Genomic DNA, 18,011 nt, shown 5'->3' on the forward strand with positions numbered 1-18,011 from the left:
CTGTGACCTTTGGAGGGCTCTTTATATTACTGATCTACAAACTATCTTTGAGTCACACTAAACATGCAGTTGGTGTGATGCAATCAAGGAGTTTATGTAGAGGAAGCCTGTGTTGGTATTTCTTTTGAATAATAACTCTGCTCTAATTCTGTTTAAACATTTAATTAACATGAAAAGATTTTGTTCCAGATGAAATCACCTTTGGCTGAATGTTAACAGTGCAGGCAGTTCATTTTTAGAGAGTGTGTTAGGTAAGATTTTCATTTTTTAGTTTGGCCAAACAACAGAATAAATACTCGCTTCATCTGACCACATTTGTTAATGACAGTGACAAAGACATGCATTAAATATCAGTTTATCATGCTGATGTCTCTAAAAGCAGTTAGAAATCAAAGTTGTGATCTAATAAAGAAGGACAATGTAAGGATACTAGATTTTTGTGTTTTGCTTTCTGTATGCTGTCTGAATGTACATTCATGATTGCCAAAAATAGGAAATCAAGCTATTGTCTTTTTGAAAGACTGAGGGGAACAATAATAACTAGTATAAAGCTCCCAGACGTCACTGTGGTAAGCAAAATATAGGTAATGACACTTTTTTTTCTTTAAAAAGCACAGTTTTTCATCTGACTGTACATCACTGTGATTATTGTTTTTCTTTTGTTTAGGTACCAGCATCTTCACCGTATATGAGGCTGCATCACAGGAGGGCTGGGTGTTCCTTATGTACAGAGCCATTGACAGTTTCCCTCGCTGGCGCTCCTACTTCTACTTTATAACCCTCATTTTCTTTTTGGCATGGCTTGTCAAGGTTAGAGCCAGTCTCTCTCTTTTGAACTTTTCATAATACTTCCAGCTCCCATGGCATGGCAGCAGGGGATATTTAAACACAAAAAGGTTTTGGTTAATTGACATAACCTGATCTTTCACCTACAGATGTAACGATTCCCCCTTGTTAGTACAATGTTCTCTGGCTAATGAGAGAATGAATGTCATGTCACAGACAGTGAAAGAAAGTCCAGAGATTGACCTTCACTTGGTCATTTATTTATAATTGTCACAATACTTTTTCTATCTTCCTGTGTCTGTTTTACTTTTTCTTTGTCTTTCACAGAATGTGTTCATTGCAGTTATCATTGAGACTTTTGCTGAGATCAGAGTGCAATTTCAGCAGATGTGGGGGTCGAGGAGCAGTACCACTTCTACTGCTACGACACAGGTACATCGATCATGTGCACAGACACAAACAATAACAAAGTAGGTCCTTAAATTATCTTTGTATTATTTGGTATCCATTCATACTCTTGGTCACTCAGGTGAAGAGCAGAGAGCTTTTAACTTGCTGGCCACCTTCAGTATTCAGTAATGCTGGAACTGGAAAAATCTGCTTGGTGCTTCTATTTTCAAGTTCGAGTATCACAGGGTTTTGTTCCTAAGTAAAGCTGGGAAGAGACTGACAGTCAAAGGGACAGACAGTGGGAGGGGGAGCCTCAATGGTAAGCTCTTGATTTAACCCCCAGTCAGTCCACATGTGTTCCAAGTTCCATTTGAAGATCTTGAGCTCTGCTTAGTCACTCAAAGTATATGCCGCTTTAATAATAATAGGGTTGGCCTGGTAAGCAGTGGAATGATTGTCAATGCTGTTATTCCAATTATATTTGAAATGACACCCCTTTAAAGGCAACAAACAAATATCTTTCTTATTTTCATCATGATGGAAAACAGGCTGGTATCAGTTGGTGCATGCACACACTGCTATGACCTTGAAAACAATTAGTCTTCCTTGCCATTATTAAAATTAATTGTAATCACATCTTCATGCCCCAATCTTTATCTTAGAGGGGGGAAACTAATTAGCTGTGGTGTAACACTTAACTGTCAATCACTGAGGCTGAAACAATATGCTCCCTTCTTCCTTAGAGAGGAGGACTGGTATAAGTTGGCCCTGGGAGACACAAACCATGCCACACTCCCCAGCCCTTGACTTTGCTGTCTATATTGTCTCCAAATAATTGTGGCTTTCAATAGAGATTAGGTTGTAAAGCCTAACTGTGTTGATAAAGTGACAATGGATGAGTCCACTGTTGTTTCACAGGATCAGGCATTTCCCTGTATTTTGATGAGTGGAGTAGTAATTAAGGCTTGAGGTTTAATGTGGCTTACCTCAAGCTGAATGATATCAAACTCACATGTTTGACCTCTAGGAATGTAGATATTCTTGTCTTTGTGATGTTATATAGCTTGATGGCCTTTTTAGCCATATTAACACTGTGTCTGTTAGCATTTTGATCATGTATTCATGGTTTGACATGTAATGTGGCTGAATAGTATAATAGTAAGATTGCTGCCCTCCATGAGAGAGACTGGGGTTCAAATCCGAGTTGTGGCCTTACTTTGTTTTTTTTAGGGACTTAGGCAAGACCTCCTTACGCTTACCCTACCTGTTCCTCACTTGTAAGTCTCTTTGGATAAAAGCGTCTGCTAAATGACTAAATGTAAATGTGAATGTAATCCTCTGACTTTTCCTTTAATGCCAGCAGCAGCATGATGTTGGCATGTTGTTTTGTTTTGATTTAATTGTTAAGTTACCTCTTGGCAGAGTATGAATGACATTGCATTTTGGAACCAGTTGACATGATTGTGTTCAATAAAAAAAAAAGAAAAGATTAATATTCATGATGAGTAAGCCAGCTGTCTTGTAAGTCGTGAAATCTCTACTGCGATATTAGTTTTTTCTTTTTACTTCTAGTGATAGATCCTTAGGGTTGCATACTTTATTTAGTAGCTACAGTATCTTGCTGTGTTTGTGTGGGTACAATTCTTTGTGCATGATGCCTCCAGCTTCTTTTGGGCCACAGATGTTTCAGGAAGATGTAACCAAAGGGTAAATGTGTGGGTTTGAGTTTTGTCCAGCACTTGAAAAAAGTTTTTTTCATGTGCTGTCCTTGTGCCACAGATGTTCCATGAAGATGCTGCTGGGGGATGGCAGCTTGTAGCTGTGGACGTCAACAAACCACATGGCCGGGCGCCTGCCTGCCTCCAGGTAACATGCCACAAAATTAATATGCTGCTGATGCTACTGGTATAAATGAGTACTTTCTCTCTCTCAAACGTGCATACATAATGCATGTGAAATACATTCATCTTGTGTTAAGGCTGACACCTGAACATACATAATTTTATACTTATTTGAACTGAGCATTTTCTTCACTTATTTAAATGTCTCTCTTGATGTTGAAATGCTTTATATTAACTAAGAATCAGTAAACCTTATTCATTTAACAGAGTGTCAGAGAGACAAGCAGTCACCTCATTGTTTTAACATTTGTCGGTGTCAATGGCTCTGTCAAATTACTGAATGGAGGTTCACATTTGCTGTTTACAGGTACGCTAATGATGTCACTCCAGTGATTTATGAGTTTTAAATGACATCAACATGTTGAACGCCATCATGTTGCTTTGTGGTTGGTGTGATCCAAATGGTTGAGCTTTAAAGATAAGCTAAAAGCAGCAGGCATTGCTTATAGCTGGCCCGCTGTTGATAACAGTGTGGTGTAAAAGGCTGAGCACTTGCTGTGAGAGACTGCCAGCAGAGTCTACAGTTATGAGAGGGAGGATAGCTGTCAACAAACTCTTGGAGAAAATACCATTCCAGAGCTAGGATTGAAAGAGGCACACACACAAACAGAGTGATGAACAGAGGACAAAACAAAAACTGAGAAACAGGTTCGAGAAATGTGAGAAAAGAGAGAATGAAATATGCAGCATTCCCATTTAAGTAGCATGTCCCCCAGAGCCTCATCATCAGTTCATCAAGATTTAGATAGAGGGATAACCAGAGGGATAAACACAGCTCACTTCCTCTGAGCCCTATGCTCCATTACACGGGACAGGCTGCTTCATCTGCCTCATTCACTCATTCCAAAATAGCTATTATTGTCTTTCTGTGCCAACAGGAAACCATTTCTAAGAGTCGAATGGAGATTGATAGAGAGCAACATTAGGTCAAGTTGAGACCGACAGTAGTACTGTTCAAAAAACACAGCTTCAATATGAAACTGTTGGAATACAAATGATCCCAAAAGGCTCCAGCAAAACAGCTTGTCTGGCAAAAAATGTACCTGTCTTAACTTGTGCTATAATACAGCATCATCTAACAAATGTTTTCAAGTATATCCGCTGTGAAATATGTTGTAATAGTCTCCTGTTAATATAGTCGTAGAAGAACATATTGTCGTTGTGATAATGTTGTAATGTTAAAAAAAGGTGCAAATAACGGTGCTGATACATTTAACTACAGTACTGTAAATGGTACTAGTGCAGAATATTGCTTTTTTAAAAATAATTAACTCAATTTTAAAGTAGAACAACACCTTACACTAGGAATGATTATATGTGGCCAGCAGCTTCCAGTAAGACGAACTGAGCTGCAGTGTTTTAGTGGGTCAGACTGCAGAACAACTCACACCTCCAATGGCCCAGAAATCGTGATAGATGTCTCCTGTCAAAAAGAGCCTGACATGTGAAAAGCACTGTAGAAAGGGAGAAATAAAGAACGAATGCTTTTGTTATTGTTTTTTCTCTATAATATCAAGGGAGTATATACTGTATCATAGTAGATCATATACTGTTTTGGTTTTATTGCAGTCCTCTGCCAGTGAAACAGGATTGCATAGTGGGAAAGACGTATTTTAATGGGAAAATAACAAATGAGGCATAAGGTATAAATATAAATATATATTTACAGTATATACTGTATCAGACTGGATACTGATTTACCTTCATTTTTTCTCTTTTCAATTTTAAATGGCTAGAATTCCCATGAAACAAGCGCATGACAATGTGGTTAACTGGGCATGGTTAAGGTTAAGGGGTGATTAAATTAAGGTTATGGTAACATACTTTTGAAGACCGAGCAGATGTTATCGGGATCCTCACTCGTCTTATGTAGTCACCCTTCATCATAACGCTTGCCTGGCCAGACAGACAGCCTGTGTTGTCGCTCAGTTATGTGAAGACATTTGTGACGTTACTCTGCGAGTGATTAAGGGTTTTACAAGCCAAAGATCCACACGGGTAATTTATTCCCATTATGTTATTGCTTTTTTCTTTCCTGGTCCATTAATTACGTAGATAATCAATTTAATTGTTCATATATCAGTGATGTTTTTCATTGTCCACCACATAAGCTGAGATTAATATCCCTTTTAAAAAGTGATTGTATTGAGTATGTGACACCATTTACATACATTAGCACGGTGGTTTGATGGCATTTATGGCATCAAACCACCATTTCCAGTTTTTAACTCTTCTAATCATCTTCCATACAGTGCTAATTTAATGAATTCATCTTTGAAACATCACTCTTTCTATCAATTGAAAGCGTATTTCTTCTCCAGAAAAATAGCTTTATTGCCACAATAAACTATTTCAAGTACTTTTGGTGATAATTGGAGTATTTGACAGGACGAACATATAAACAAACAGCAGAATAAATTGGGCTTAAGAATATACTTAAAATGATTTCCGTAAATATGTCAGTGTTTTTTTGTTTGCTTGTTTTTTTTTTTGTTATTGAAAATTATTTGAAAGTTACTCACAAGATGATCACAGCAACTGTTAAGGAAAAAACGAAATTTTTAACAGCTTACAGATGGTGTTTGGCACTCAACTCCTGCTTGTGTTTGTCACTTTGAAGAACTTTTGTTGTTATTTAAATTACTGCCCACTTGAGCTCTCAAAGTGTCAAGTGTGAGGCAGTCAAGAAGTATAAAAGTTGAATAGTTCTGACAGTGACTATGACATGCATCATACAGTGCTTAATTTCAAAAGTCATCTATTGTTTTCAGTTGCCAGTCACACATTGACAGAATTTTGTGGCATTTCATCCCAACAAACCACACAAAGTGTGTGAATTTTATAATGGTGTTAGACAGTAACAGACAAACCCAGCAGTTCAAAGCAAACTACATTTACTACTTACTACTTCTGGTAGTATTACTGTATATATTACAGTATAGCTGAATATATTATAGTTATATTAATTTATTATCATTTTTGAATGAATATGTGTACAGACTGAACTGGATCTGCAAACATATGTAGATTATGTTGTGGAGTTCCCACCTTGTTCTCTGTTTATATCTGTATGTTAAGGGCAGAATGGTTATGTATATTGTTGTTTCTTTTTTAATGTTGGATATCCCATGCTCTCTTCTGTAAACACTATATTTCATTGCTTTTTCACTTATATCAGAAGGAAGTCGTGCTAGCTGAGTAGACAGGTAGAGTGAAGACAGACAGTGGAGATCCAGCCTGCAGGGCCATCTGCGAGTGCTGGGGAAGTGAAGTGTGAGTTTCTGTTCTGCTCTGTCTGGCTCCAGAGTAATTGGCCGTCAAATGATTAAAATGTTTCAGAGCTGGCAGGTGGGCACTATCTACAGACAGGCAGCCTTTGTGTTTCTCCTGTTCATTCAGTAACTCAGCCGTGCCTGTCGGACTGTCCTTTGAGCCACCTGTATGTGTCTGGTCAAGCTTTTTGTGTCTCGCTGTCAGCCTGTCGATCTGCCTGTTGATGTCTGTCCATTTGTACACGTGCTTCACTGTGGATCTTCTTGGGTCGAACAGGCTGCAGCAGTTGGAGATAACACATAATTGATTAACCACCTGCTCTTTTTGGAGACGGAGAGGAAACGGTAGCTTTCACTCCTCAGGGGCTGCAAACAAAAAAAGAACCCTCAAAGCACTGAACAACACCACTTTCCCCCTTCCACTCTGGCAGTTGCTTTTTTACTGCTTTTAATTAATTTTAGCATCACAGTCTCTGCTATAATATCTTCCAGATTTTTCTTGTCAGTAAATGCAACCACTGCTGTGACAACTTCATTTGATTTAATTTGAGTGGCTTGAGAAGTTTGAGTTTCCGTAGGTGGTGCTCTTTTCTTTTTCTATTTGCAGACACGGGGGCTACTGCGGCTCATGAGATCTATTAACAGCAATTTTGTAAGTGCTGCCAACAGCAGAAAAAAATTGCCTGGATTTTTTTCACTGATAATCTGAACACTACAGTCACAACTCAATTAATAACTGTAGTGTTCATAAGTAAATAATTTGCATGTAATTTTCAACTTTAGAATTTAATATATAGTCAGTTTAGTTAAATATTGTATATATTTGGGGGGGTTTTGTGGTCATCACGGCAGAGTCGTCTTGAAATCATTACATTAGCCAAAGACATAGTCTGACACACACATTCTTTAATGTCAGAATGGTGTTTCCCTAATATCTTGTTTGTTTCACTACACTGAATTTGTTTCCCTTTCATTGGTTTTTATCTATTTAGTTATTTTTAAGGATTTTTTGTGCTTTCCTGAGTTTCTCTCACATAATAGTATACACCAGTAGTGGTTAATGAAACACATTGTTTCTCTCCCCACAGACCTGGTCTACTAATTAGCCTCTGAGCGCCACCATGCCATAATTACATTGTAAATTGAGGTCTTGGCAGCTGTAAGCAAATATATAGGTTATACTCTATACATGTGAACCCAACTTTATTTAAAAAAACTTAACTAACTCCAAATAGAAACAGATTCAAAATGACCACTTGGAAGAAATGAGAAAAGCTCTGATGAAATGCTATCTGCTTCTGGTAATCCAGGAGAATCATATGATTAATTTAGCATTGCCTTTTTGGCAATGAGCGCTAATGCTACTTACTCCACCTGTCTCATCCCTCTGTCTGCAGAGCTAAATACAGAATGATGTATAACCCAGTGGCTCACAGGGGGGTAGGGAGGTCTCAATGAATGGAGCACCTTTTGGACCTCTCTCTCCCAAGCCAGAGGTTATTGATTCTCTGGAACCTTCCTTTTTCCCCCGCTACTGGTCTTTGCCCTCTAGCTCTTCCCAGTGGCACTTCTCATATCATTTTAAGATTACACAGGGGTTTGTTGTTGTGTGGGAGGAGAAGGATGGTAAAATGAAAGACAATTGACAAGAGAGAAAAAACAGGAGAAAAACACAAGAAGAATATTACCGATGGTCAGAGTCGGGGGAAAAAATTATAACGTATAACAAAACGCCACCAGACTTTAACATTCCCAGGACAACAGAATCACACTGTGGATTGAGTCTAGACAGCAATAAGGCATATATTTATAGGATTTCACTGTATGCTGAAATGAAATAAACCCCACATTTATAAGGAAGAGGCATTCAGGAAATGGACGCAGAGGTGGCAAAGCACAGCAGATATTAAGAGTAGGAGGGTGCAGACAGGCAGACCATCATGTTTTATTAAGACCTGTTTTTTAGCCAGAGACATGAGTCAGCCTACTTTAGTCAGGGCTTTAATAAGCGAAAGGGCTCTCACTCTCCTTATCCCCATCCCAGCAAGATTTTACACACCCACTCCGTCAGCCAAACACTACTCACCAGTTTGACAATATATTTCTGAATTAGCATGTTCTACTTTATTTCATTTAGAGTTGTATGAAATACAAAAGGTGTCTTGATGCAGCTATGATTATCATCATTTGCTTATTTGTTGTCAACAAATGCCAGCGCTGAAACTGAAGAGATAAGTCAAGTGAAGCAGACTGTAATCCCACTCAAATTCTTCTTAATCTCAGTAAACAGGAGAGAGAAAACTGTAGCAGGAGGTGGTGCCAGAACATGGCCCAGTCTGTTGGTGAGAATTCCTGTGTGAACACTGCTATATCCTGCCAGCTATGTGCACATGTGCTACACTCGTTTCATATACCAGTGGAAAGAGCATTTGTCCTCCTTGGCAGTCTGAGTGAACAGACGGAGCATGAGGAAGCAGTCATTTGTCTGTCAGTTTGCCTCTACTGTATGCCATGGTTGTTACAGCTGCAGCCAGTGAATATGCAAAAGGTGTGACGCTTATAGCATCGTCGACAAGCGTGCTTATTGACAGTGAATCATGCTGGGTCATTTTTTATAGGCAGAGCTCAAAGTTGCCTCACCACTTTTGTGAGAGAGCAGTTTATATCGCAACTGACCAGACAGCCTTGACAGAGTGAGGATTTTCTGCACTGTTTAAATTGACTAATCATAAATTTGGTGACAAAGAGCACAAATCCCCAATGAGAAGCCAGAAGGTTTGATAAAAAGATATATAGGTGTTTACTGCTTGTTGTTTTTTAATGTTATTTTCTTACCCATAGAGCACATTTCTCCAAGTACCAATTTGCATGCCTTTTTAAATAAAAAAATCTTTTCATCTATTCACCCTGGAGCAGTTAAGAATATATCAGCTGTATTTTTAAGGGTGTATCGCCGTGCATTAGAAATTAAGCTTTGCTTTAGCAGATAGACTGATGCCAGTGTCCATTGGCTGAATACTGAATACATAACTTAATATGTGGCTTCTGCTTGTAACCCCTATTGTGTTAATGTGTGGTTGTGTGCATGCTTGTGCCTGTGCACAGTGAGCACCTGGTGTTTCAATGATGTGGCCAGAGGCAAGACAAATAAATAGCATCCATCAAACAAGTGGGAAAGCATTTTATAAGCTAAGTAACATCACACAGCAGGGAAGAGCCATCTTACTCCACAATTGTTGCTGTTAAGTTGATTCTAACATCTTTAGGCCATACATGGTGCACCAGTGCCACCAGCTGCTTTGGGCAAACAGGCCATTTTATCTTGAGAACGACATAAGGAGAAGTTATCTGGTGAAGCGTATCACATCTTTAGCCAGTTCGGAAATAAAAGGAATGTGAGGGGAAAGATTAAAAGGTTTTTCTGTGGAAGAGCTGGATGAGCAGACTGTATCTCCATATGACAGAGGTTACAAATGCACACTGCTCTCCAGCTTTTCCTTTGCAGTGTGATTCCCAAAAGCTGACAGAGAATATGGGCAAAGTCAGGACCTTGAGAAAATCAACCGTTTCAAACGCACGAGCATGTACTTTCTGTTCACTGTCAGTCTGCCTCTATCTCTTATGCTCCCTCCCTCACACCCACAACTCTGTTCAGCCAAAACACCCATGGGGGAGAGCGTCTGGTTGCTGGAAATGTCAAACTGCTCTGTCACGTCCAATCTCAGTCAGGGGGCCTAACTGCTGTCTGTAGAGAGTGGGCATGTGTGTATGTTCTGCAAAGGAAAAACGAAACCAACCCCAAGGCTAAATGCTCTGTTGGCCTAAGCTTTCAGTTGGGTTTAGACGAATACCATAGAGTGTCTTCACATGTGTGATAAGATGGCATGTGATATTTGTGGTGTTTAACAGTAATAAGGCAACTAGATACTGTAGGCCAAGTGAGATTAGAAAATAATACAAAGTTCAAAGTATCAAAGTTATAAGGCAAAATAGTCCCTTATGAAAACTAGAAATAGCTGAGCTACTTTTCAGATGTGAATTTAAAAGCTCTTGTTAATAATGAATTACCTTAAAGGTCAGCTTAACACCAGTTTAAGTGTAGCTTCCAGTAGTGATGACATGTACAAAAGTACATTTTGATGTCAGTGGTGGGTGTGGCTACAAGTATGATAGGCATAAGAGGGTTAAACAGAAACTTTCAGCAACTGGCCGAAACACTGCTTTGTCGCACTCGTTCTAAATTACTATATATAATCTGAATATATTTTAGGGCGCTCCTAATCATAAATCTGTATTTACCCCTTCATGAAGATGGAATGCTACCAGAAAATGTAGACCAGTGACTAGAAAGATGTGTTTATTGTAGTACTTGCAAACCCTATAGTACTTGGTTATGATTAGAAAAGAATGTCAGATGTCACATCAGATAGGAGGTGGGATGTCTACAGTGGTCTCACATGTCATATACACACATTTTGTTGGCTAAAACATCCACCCTGAATTCCTCTCAATGACATTTTGCAGCACAAACTTATATGTATTTACGTATTTAAATGCTGCCATTTTTCTAAAACCTGTGGTCTCTTTTTCTTTTTACACTTTTTTCTTTTGTTAGTTTTCTAAAAACAGCAGTGTATGTAATTTACCCAGAAGTTTAAAGTTCAATCAGATAATTTTATCCATCCAATTCCAACACAACACAATTGCAAATCTGGCCCTCTATGCTTTAAAGACTTTGTATGGTAAGTGTATTTGTGTGTAGGAGGGTAGATGGCATTGGTCCCGTTTTCCTGCAGCGAATTCGATCCTTCCAGCAATGCTGCAAAAAACCTCTTCATCTGTCTGAAGTATTTCTCTCATTTTCCACTTTTTTCAATCCTTCCTATTTCTAATCTCACATGCACGAGTCTTTTTTTAGGGTGAGTGGTTCTACCCACTCACAAGCTGTTCCTCCTGCCACATACGTGCAGTTCAAGGCTGTGATCACATCTGTCATATTGTCTAAATGCAGTGATGCACAGTTAGTGTTTTCCTATGAGAAGTCAGTGTTTGACTGTTCTTTAGGAGAAATCATCTCACATTCTTTAATATCGCAATGGTTTCCATCTCATTTTCTTTTATTACATGTCTTATTTGTGCACAGTCACATTTAATTTCTGTATGGTATTTTTTTTTTTAAGAATTAGGAATATATCTAGGAGTTGTTAGTTACTTTAAAGCATATTGTTGGCTTACATTTCAAGGCCACAAGGATAACTTTAATAAATGCTTATTTCCCTATTTGCAAAACAGGAACATTTATACAAATGTTATCAAAATGTAATCAATTATTGTGATAGAGTTTCTACCATTGTTGGAAAATGTTTTCCTTTTCTGCCTGAAATATAGTAGCCTGTTGCTGGACAGCACTGTACACATCATCTAATTGTGAATGGCTACTTTCATTATAGGATATAGTACATATCTCTTGCTGTGCTGCACAAATTCATGGTGCCAAAACTTCAAACATTGAATTATGAGAGTGGAAATAAGGTTGGTGAGGAACAAGGTCAACTGAAGTACCTGTTGAATAATTGTGTTCCTTTGCACAAGATTTGATTTTTGTCAAGGAGGACAAATGCTCTCCTGTATATGGGCCATATGTCTGCAAGTAGAGTAAGTAGTATAGTCAATAAGACATAAAACAGCTTTAAACAGCAAGTTTTTTTACATCATCTAAAGCTCTAGGTTTTCAATGCCACAGGAAAATACCATACTCTTATTGCGATTTTGGCTTCTTGTTTTTGTCTGTATGAATATATACTGATTCTGCGTTTTAGGTGGATGTTTCTCAGAGCAACCAATGAAAGGCACCTGATTGCTTCCAATTTACTGCAGTTTAGCTGCTGGCCCTCTTTGCCTGTTTCCATCTTTCTTTATAATGTACAGTATAGCCTATAGTTGACACCTCTAATAAGACAGAATCCACACCTCCAGAACTTCTTAAATCTTAAATGTGTGTCATCTGCCTTCCAGCCTGTGTTCTCTGAAACCTTTAATTTGTACAATATTTCCTCCTATTTGTAGGGAAGTAAAAGTAACACAAAAAGGAAAGGAAAATAAAGTAAAGTACAAATACAGAAATACAGTGCTTGAGTAAATGTAATTTAAACTAATTACAACTAATGTGTAATTAGTTACTTAGCGGGAACTTATTTATCTCAGTATTTTGGTTATGAACAACTGCTTTCTTCTTTGCCTGTTGTGTAATTTACATTGATTGCAAATAAACACCACTCTGTTTCCACAGCAACTGATGCGGTCCTCCGTGTTCCACATGTTCATCTTGAGCATGGTCGCTGTGGACGTCATTGTTGCTGCTAGCAACTATTATAAAGGCGAGAACCATCGCAGGCACTATGATGAGTTTTACCTGGCAGAGGTGAGATGTTTGTTTGTTGATGGGTTTTTTTTTCTTAATAACTCCAATTGTCCACCCCAAACTCTCTTTTTTACACACTATTAATCCAAACATGTTTTTTTCTATAGTAGGTTCAAATGCACTCTATGGTGATGATATGGTGTGTTATCCAAAGGGATTAAATCTTTCATAATCTAAGTGCCTGATAATATTACCCTGTCCATTCACATGATGTGTCCAGTTTAGAATCCATTTATATGTATATGTATTCTTGTTTTTTGATACCTACATTTTATTTTATTTCATTATTTTAATATTAATTTAGTGTCACTGTGTCATGCAGTATTGTTGTCATCTTTGTGCATGTAGTATAGCACTAACAAAGGTGGTGAGGAGTGTGCCAACCTCTACCATTCATTTCATACTGCTCTTTCATGCACAGCTGAATGTAGGAGATAAGAAAAGGGAAAGATTACACACAATGTTACCTTCTGTCACTCCCTTCATCGATATCATAAAGCCATGAATCTGCAGATTTGTTCCAATCTGTGTGAGAGCAGTGAAGGCAATATAGCAAATGTACTGTAGACACCGGGTTTAGGGTTGAATGGAAAAATACATATTTTATTGATGCGGTACCAATTTTATTCTCTTCTTATTACTGTATTTTTCCCTCCTGAAGACAGTGGTGGAAGACATTTTGAGGATTTTTACTACATATTTTCCTCCAGTGATTTATTAATATTACATAGACACTTCTATAGCATCACTCAGATAAAACACAGAGTTGTCGTTAGTGATGCAACAGTTACTTCTATACAGTCACAGATTGCCATCCATGTACTTAAGCCTGGCACTAAACCTGGACCACATTTCTTATTATTGATGGTCTGTTGGCATTTTCTTGATGACCAACTGTTAAACTGTGTCACTGGAAAAAAAAATCAAATCAAGCATTGTTCATTGCAAACGAATGTTCTTTACATTAAAATAACAGGTTAGCTGTATCTAGAAAAGTGTTTTTACAGGCTGCAAATTGCAACACTTTTTTTAAATTTTAATTTTAAACTTAATTTCATCTTAGGTTGCTTTTACAGTCTTATTCGACCTTGAGGCTCTCCTGAAGATCTGGTGTCTTGGCTTCACTGGCTACATCAGTTCCTCTCTACATAAGTTTGAGTCCCTGCTGGTGGTGGGCACCACGCTGCACATCTACCCTGACCTCTACCACTCCCAGTTCACCTACTTTCAGGTACAGCATGCTTTTACTTAAGATTTTTTAATAAACCTTTGTGTGTAAACAGTGTCACAGCTCTTGGCAGTCAGTCTTTTTACGCTTGTGCAAATATGTGGTTGCAAAAACATACAGCACATAAATACATTTACAGAAATACCTCAGATGTTCACACTTAAAGAATAAAGGTGAATAATTTATTTATTGTTTATTTCCTGATTATCTGTACAAATCGACCAAAATCACCTCTCCAGTCATTCAAAATGCTCAAACTCAATTTTATTGATGTTAATGATATGTCCTAGCCTCAGTGCTCTCAATCCTTGTATGTGCTTTAATATTTGTTGTTTTTATATTTCCATATTTTAGTTTTTTAGTTCTCAGGGCAGAAATTTAAATCAGTTGTACATGTTATGACCCAAGTGGCAATGATGCCTTCTAGCATCACTCATGAACAGATCTTGAGTATTGCACCAAAATGTAGCTTTGTGACTTTGCTGTAGGTAGTATCACAAAACTGATGGAAAAAGGAGAAAGGGTTGTCTTGATGTGTCTTTAATGAACCTTGACCGTACAAGCTGCCCTGATCCTGTGTGACTCTCTCACAGCAGCTGTCATCCACATGTGTGCATATATTTGCTTGAGGCTTACACTCAAACAAAAACATGCAAAGATTCTCTAGCAGCAGTCCCCTGAAAATAATAGTCAACTTTCTGTTGTTGATTTTAAAGGTTAAATTACATATGTTATAGTTTCAAAACTGATTTATTTTCTTTAACAGATAGAAAATAACTAAATTATTGCCCTAATAGACGATACATATATACGGCTGGTTCAGTTCTTTAGTCCTTTGCTACTCATAGGCTGGGACAAATAGAAATATTTTAATTGTTTTCCTGGCCTTGTAACCTTTCATAGTTTTCTTTCAACCTCAGAGTGTGCATCTGTTGTAAAACAGTCAACATGGTCTGTCAGAAATAGAAGGTAGTCTCTTCCCATCCCATCTGTCATCATGCTGTGAGAGTTATTACTGTATTTGTTTACTCTAGGTTCCCAGTTTCAGGTTTAGACCAGCATCCCATGTTTTTCTCCTTTGTTTTGCCGTAGAGTGTATCTGGGGAAGAGGAAATAGTCATTAATTTGGCTTAGAGCTAGATTCTTAAGAACAATCCTGATGCCAGAGGCATCACAGAGCAAGGCTCGATCAATAGCTTCTCTCTGGATCCCTTATCAAACCGTGACCAAGATGCATTACCTTTTTTGGGGTTGTTGAGACTGCAAGCAATTTAGAGGATAAGCCCAGTATCACTGCACCTTCATCACTATATGAAGATCAATGCTGTTACCTTTAAAAATGTGCTTCTATTTTTGCTTTTGATATTTATTTCAAACTTCCTCTAAAATAACATTAGCTTACTTTGGTACAGAACCACTTTTCCAAAAACCAGAATGCGAACTATGTAACAATGGTCAAATAAACAGTAGTGCTGGAGTAGACACGTGCATTATGTGTAGTTCTAAGTATGTTTCTTTCCCTCAGGTGCTGCGTGTTGTACGTCTGATTAAGATTTCCCCAGCACTGGAGGACTTTGTGTATAAGATATTTGGTCCAGGTAAAAAACTAGGCAGCCTGGTGGTATTCACAGCCAGCCTTCTCATCGTCATGTCAGCCATCAGCCTTCAGATGTTCTGCTTTGTGGAGGAGCTGGACCGTTTCACCACTTTTCCCAGGGTAAGAAAACCTTCACACTCACAGACCACACTCATCAGATATTATTTTCATCCTTATGCCCATTTTTAATTGCTACTTTTTTTAGCTTGAGTTTCATTCTTAACCTTAGATGCAGTGAAGTTAAATTAAACATTCATTAAGAGAGATGTAATCTATTCAATCACATCTGTCAGTGAAGCTTTCTCAGTCATCCACGTATAAATATGTGCAAAATAAGTCATATCATTTAGAATTATGGTTTCATCCACACAAAGTAAGGACACCAAACCAGTAAACCTCCTAGACTGATTTAAACATGCCTACTGTAAAAACGTACTGTAATATTGAAATGATTCATTTATCGAAGATTCAGGTAGAATTTAACATGCACCAAGTATACATTTTGAAATTCATATGAGCAGCTCCACAAGGACACCTCAGACAAGGACAAGCGAGGGGGGCACTTGTGATGTGCAGATGTTGATGATGGGTGGCATGATGGATCTCCCCTATGGGCAGACCTGTTGCTGGGTTTGTCTTTATTTGCAATCACTGGGACATGGTAGTGAGTGGGAAGGGCTGGGAAGGGGGGGCTGCTGTCTACTGTCTGGAGGTGAGAGGCTAAGGAGGTAGCGCAGTTGTGCTATTTGACTCAGGGGGCTTCTGTGTCGCAGCTGGCTTTTCCCTACACCTTCATCTGACCTCTACCAAAGAGTTGAGAGGGTAGCACAACAGAATAAAAAAAAACAAAACAAGATGACTATCTAGTCACTTCCTCTGTTCTCTCACTGGTTTATGTTTGAAAATTTCACATTTGAAAGTGAGAACAACATGGTCAGAAGGGTATGCATGCATCAGCTGTGTGATATTTGCTCTCCTGTGAAAAACATTTTTCAAATGTCAGATCTGTCTGGCTCTCTGTGTAATTTCCTCCCTGTCTGTCTATCTTTGCCTCTCACCGCTGCTTCCACTTGTGTTCTCAGTTGCCCTCTCTGCCTTTTGCCTCTCTCACTTCCTCTTATCGTGTGCTTTCCTCCCTTTAGGCATTCATGTCCATGTTCCAGATCTTAACCCAGGAGGGCTGGGTAGATGTCATGGACCAGACTCTGGTGGCTGTAGGTCAGGTGTGGGCTCCAGTAGTGGCCATTTACTTCATCCTCTACCATCTGTTTGCTACCCTGGTGAGGAACTTATTTTGCTGCTTTAAATGTTGAAGACACTGTTAACTTGTGTTTTTTTAGCATGTTGTGTATTTGCTGCAGTATTCTATCCAAACTCATATTCTATTACTTTATTAATATAGGAGAAAATATGTGTCAGAAAGATACATGAGGCGTTTTCTTAATGCATTCAATTAGTGCCCCTGCCCCAGTGTTCTCTCAAGTGGTACATCTAATCACAGTTAATCAGACTTGAAGGCGTAAGAAGTGCTGACATTTCAGTGTTTGGCCTTCTGATACAGGGAGCCATCAGACAGCAGAGACTGTCTCTGAATGACTCACACCTTACCCCAGACAGACAGGATGTCTCCCAGGACAGATCAAGTCACAAATACAGATTCTGAGCAGACTTATACTTTTGAAAAAGTGTAGATTTGTAATAATGAAAACAATTACTTGAACACTGCATATGTTCTTAAGGAATTCTTCTTGTTGCATTTCAGATTTTGCTCAGTCTTTTTGTGGCTGTTATCTTGGACAATCTGGAGCTGGATGAAGACCTGAAGAAACTCAAACAGGTAAGAAGCTTATGTAAATAATGCATAGATTAATTCATGTTCAGATCAGCCATTACCTGGGAACAGTTCAGACGATTCCAAAGATCATATGAATGAATATGTGGTGGTTACTTTGTGCAGCAGAGTTACATCTAGCAAGCTCAGCCTTCACTGCATGTTTTCAATCTTAGCCCAGGCACAGTAAGTTCTGACAATTCTGCAATTGTTTAGATGATAAAGTGACTCAGATCCTCACCAACCTCCTAAGCTTTGCTGACAGCTTTTAAAACTATGTGTTGCTGATATAAAATGGAAAAAAGATTCTTCAACTGCAAAGCCTAATTTTTTACCTGAAATCAACTTTGCTGCAAAGTTAAAGAGAAAATTGACAAGGTTTCACCTCCTACATAAAATTTTGTTTCTCTCACGTCAAAACATCCATGGCCTTGCCAGACTTCAAGGAGCAAAACTAGAACTGAGGCATTGCTGGGCTAAATCACAATGGCTTGTTGATGAAACTGTTAGTAATCCACCCAGGCATGCACTGTGTATGAATAAGCCACTAACAACTTACAGTAAGTGGAGTTTTTTTAATTCATG

General features: G+C 38.4%; 1 protein-coding gene across 5 annotated transcripts in view; it reads left to right on the forward strand.

Moving 5' to 3' along the window:
- nalcn (sodium leak channel, non-selective) overlaps positions 1–18,011 on the forward strand; it is a 54,001-nt gene that overhangs the window by 10,403 nt on the left and 25,587 nt on the right. For all 5 annotated transcript variants that reach the window (XM_026377336.1, XM_026377335.1, XM_026377339.1 and 2 more), the window contains 8 exons: positions 668–810; positions 1,114–1,218; positions 2,956–3,042; positions 12,639–12,770; positions 13,834–14,001; positions 15,524–15,715; positions 16,738–16,875; positions 17,358–17,432. In XM_026377336.1, the coding sequence (XP_026233121.1) occupies positions 668–810; positions 1,114–1,218; positions 2,956–3,042; positions 12,639–12,770; positions 13,834–14,001; positions 15,524–15,715; positions 16,738–16,875; positions 17,358–17,432 (1,040 nt within the window). The remainder of the gene's footprint in view (positions 1–667; positions 811–1,113; positions 1,219–2,955; positions 3,043–12,638; positions 12,771–13,833; positions 14,002–15,523; positions 15,716–16,737; positions 16,876–17,357; positions 17,433–18,011) is intronic.

Source organism: Anabas testudineus, chromosome 21 (genome assembly GCF_900324465.2).
Source record: "Anabas testudineus chromosome 21, fAnaTes1.2, whole genome shotgun sequence".
NCBI classification, from domain to species: domain Eukaryota; kingdom Metazoa; phylum Chordata; class Actinopteri; order Anabantiformes; family Anabantidae; genus Anabas; species Anabas testudineus.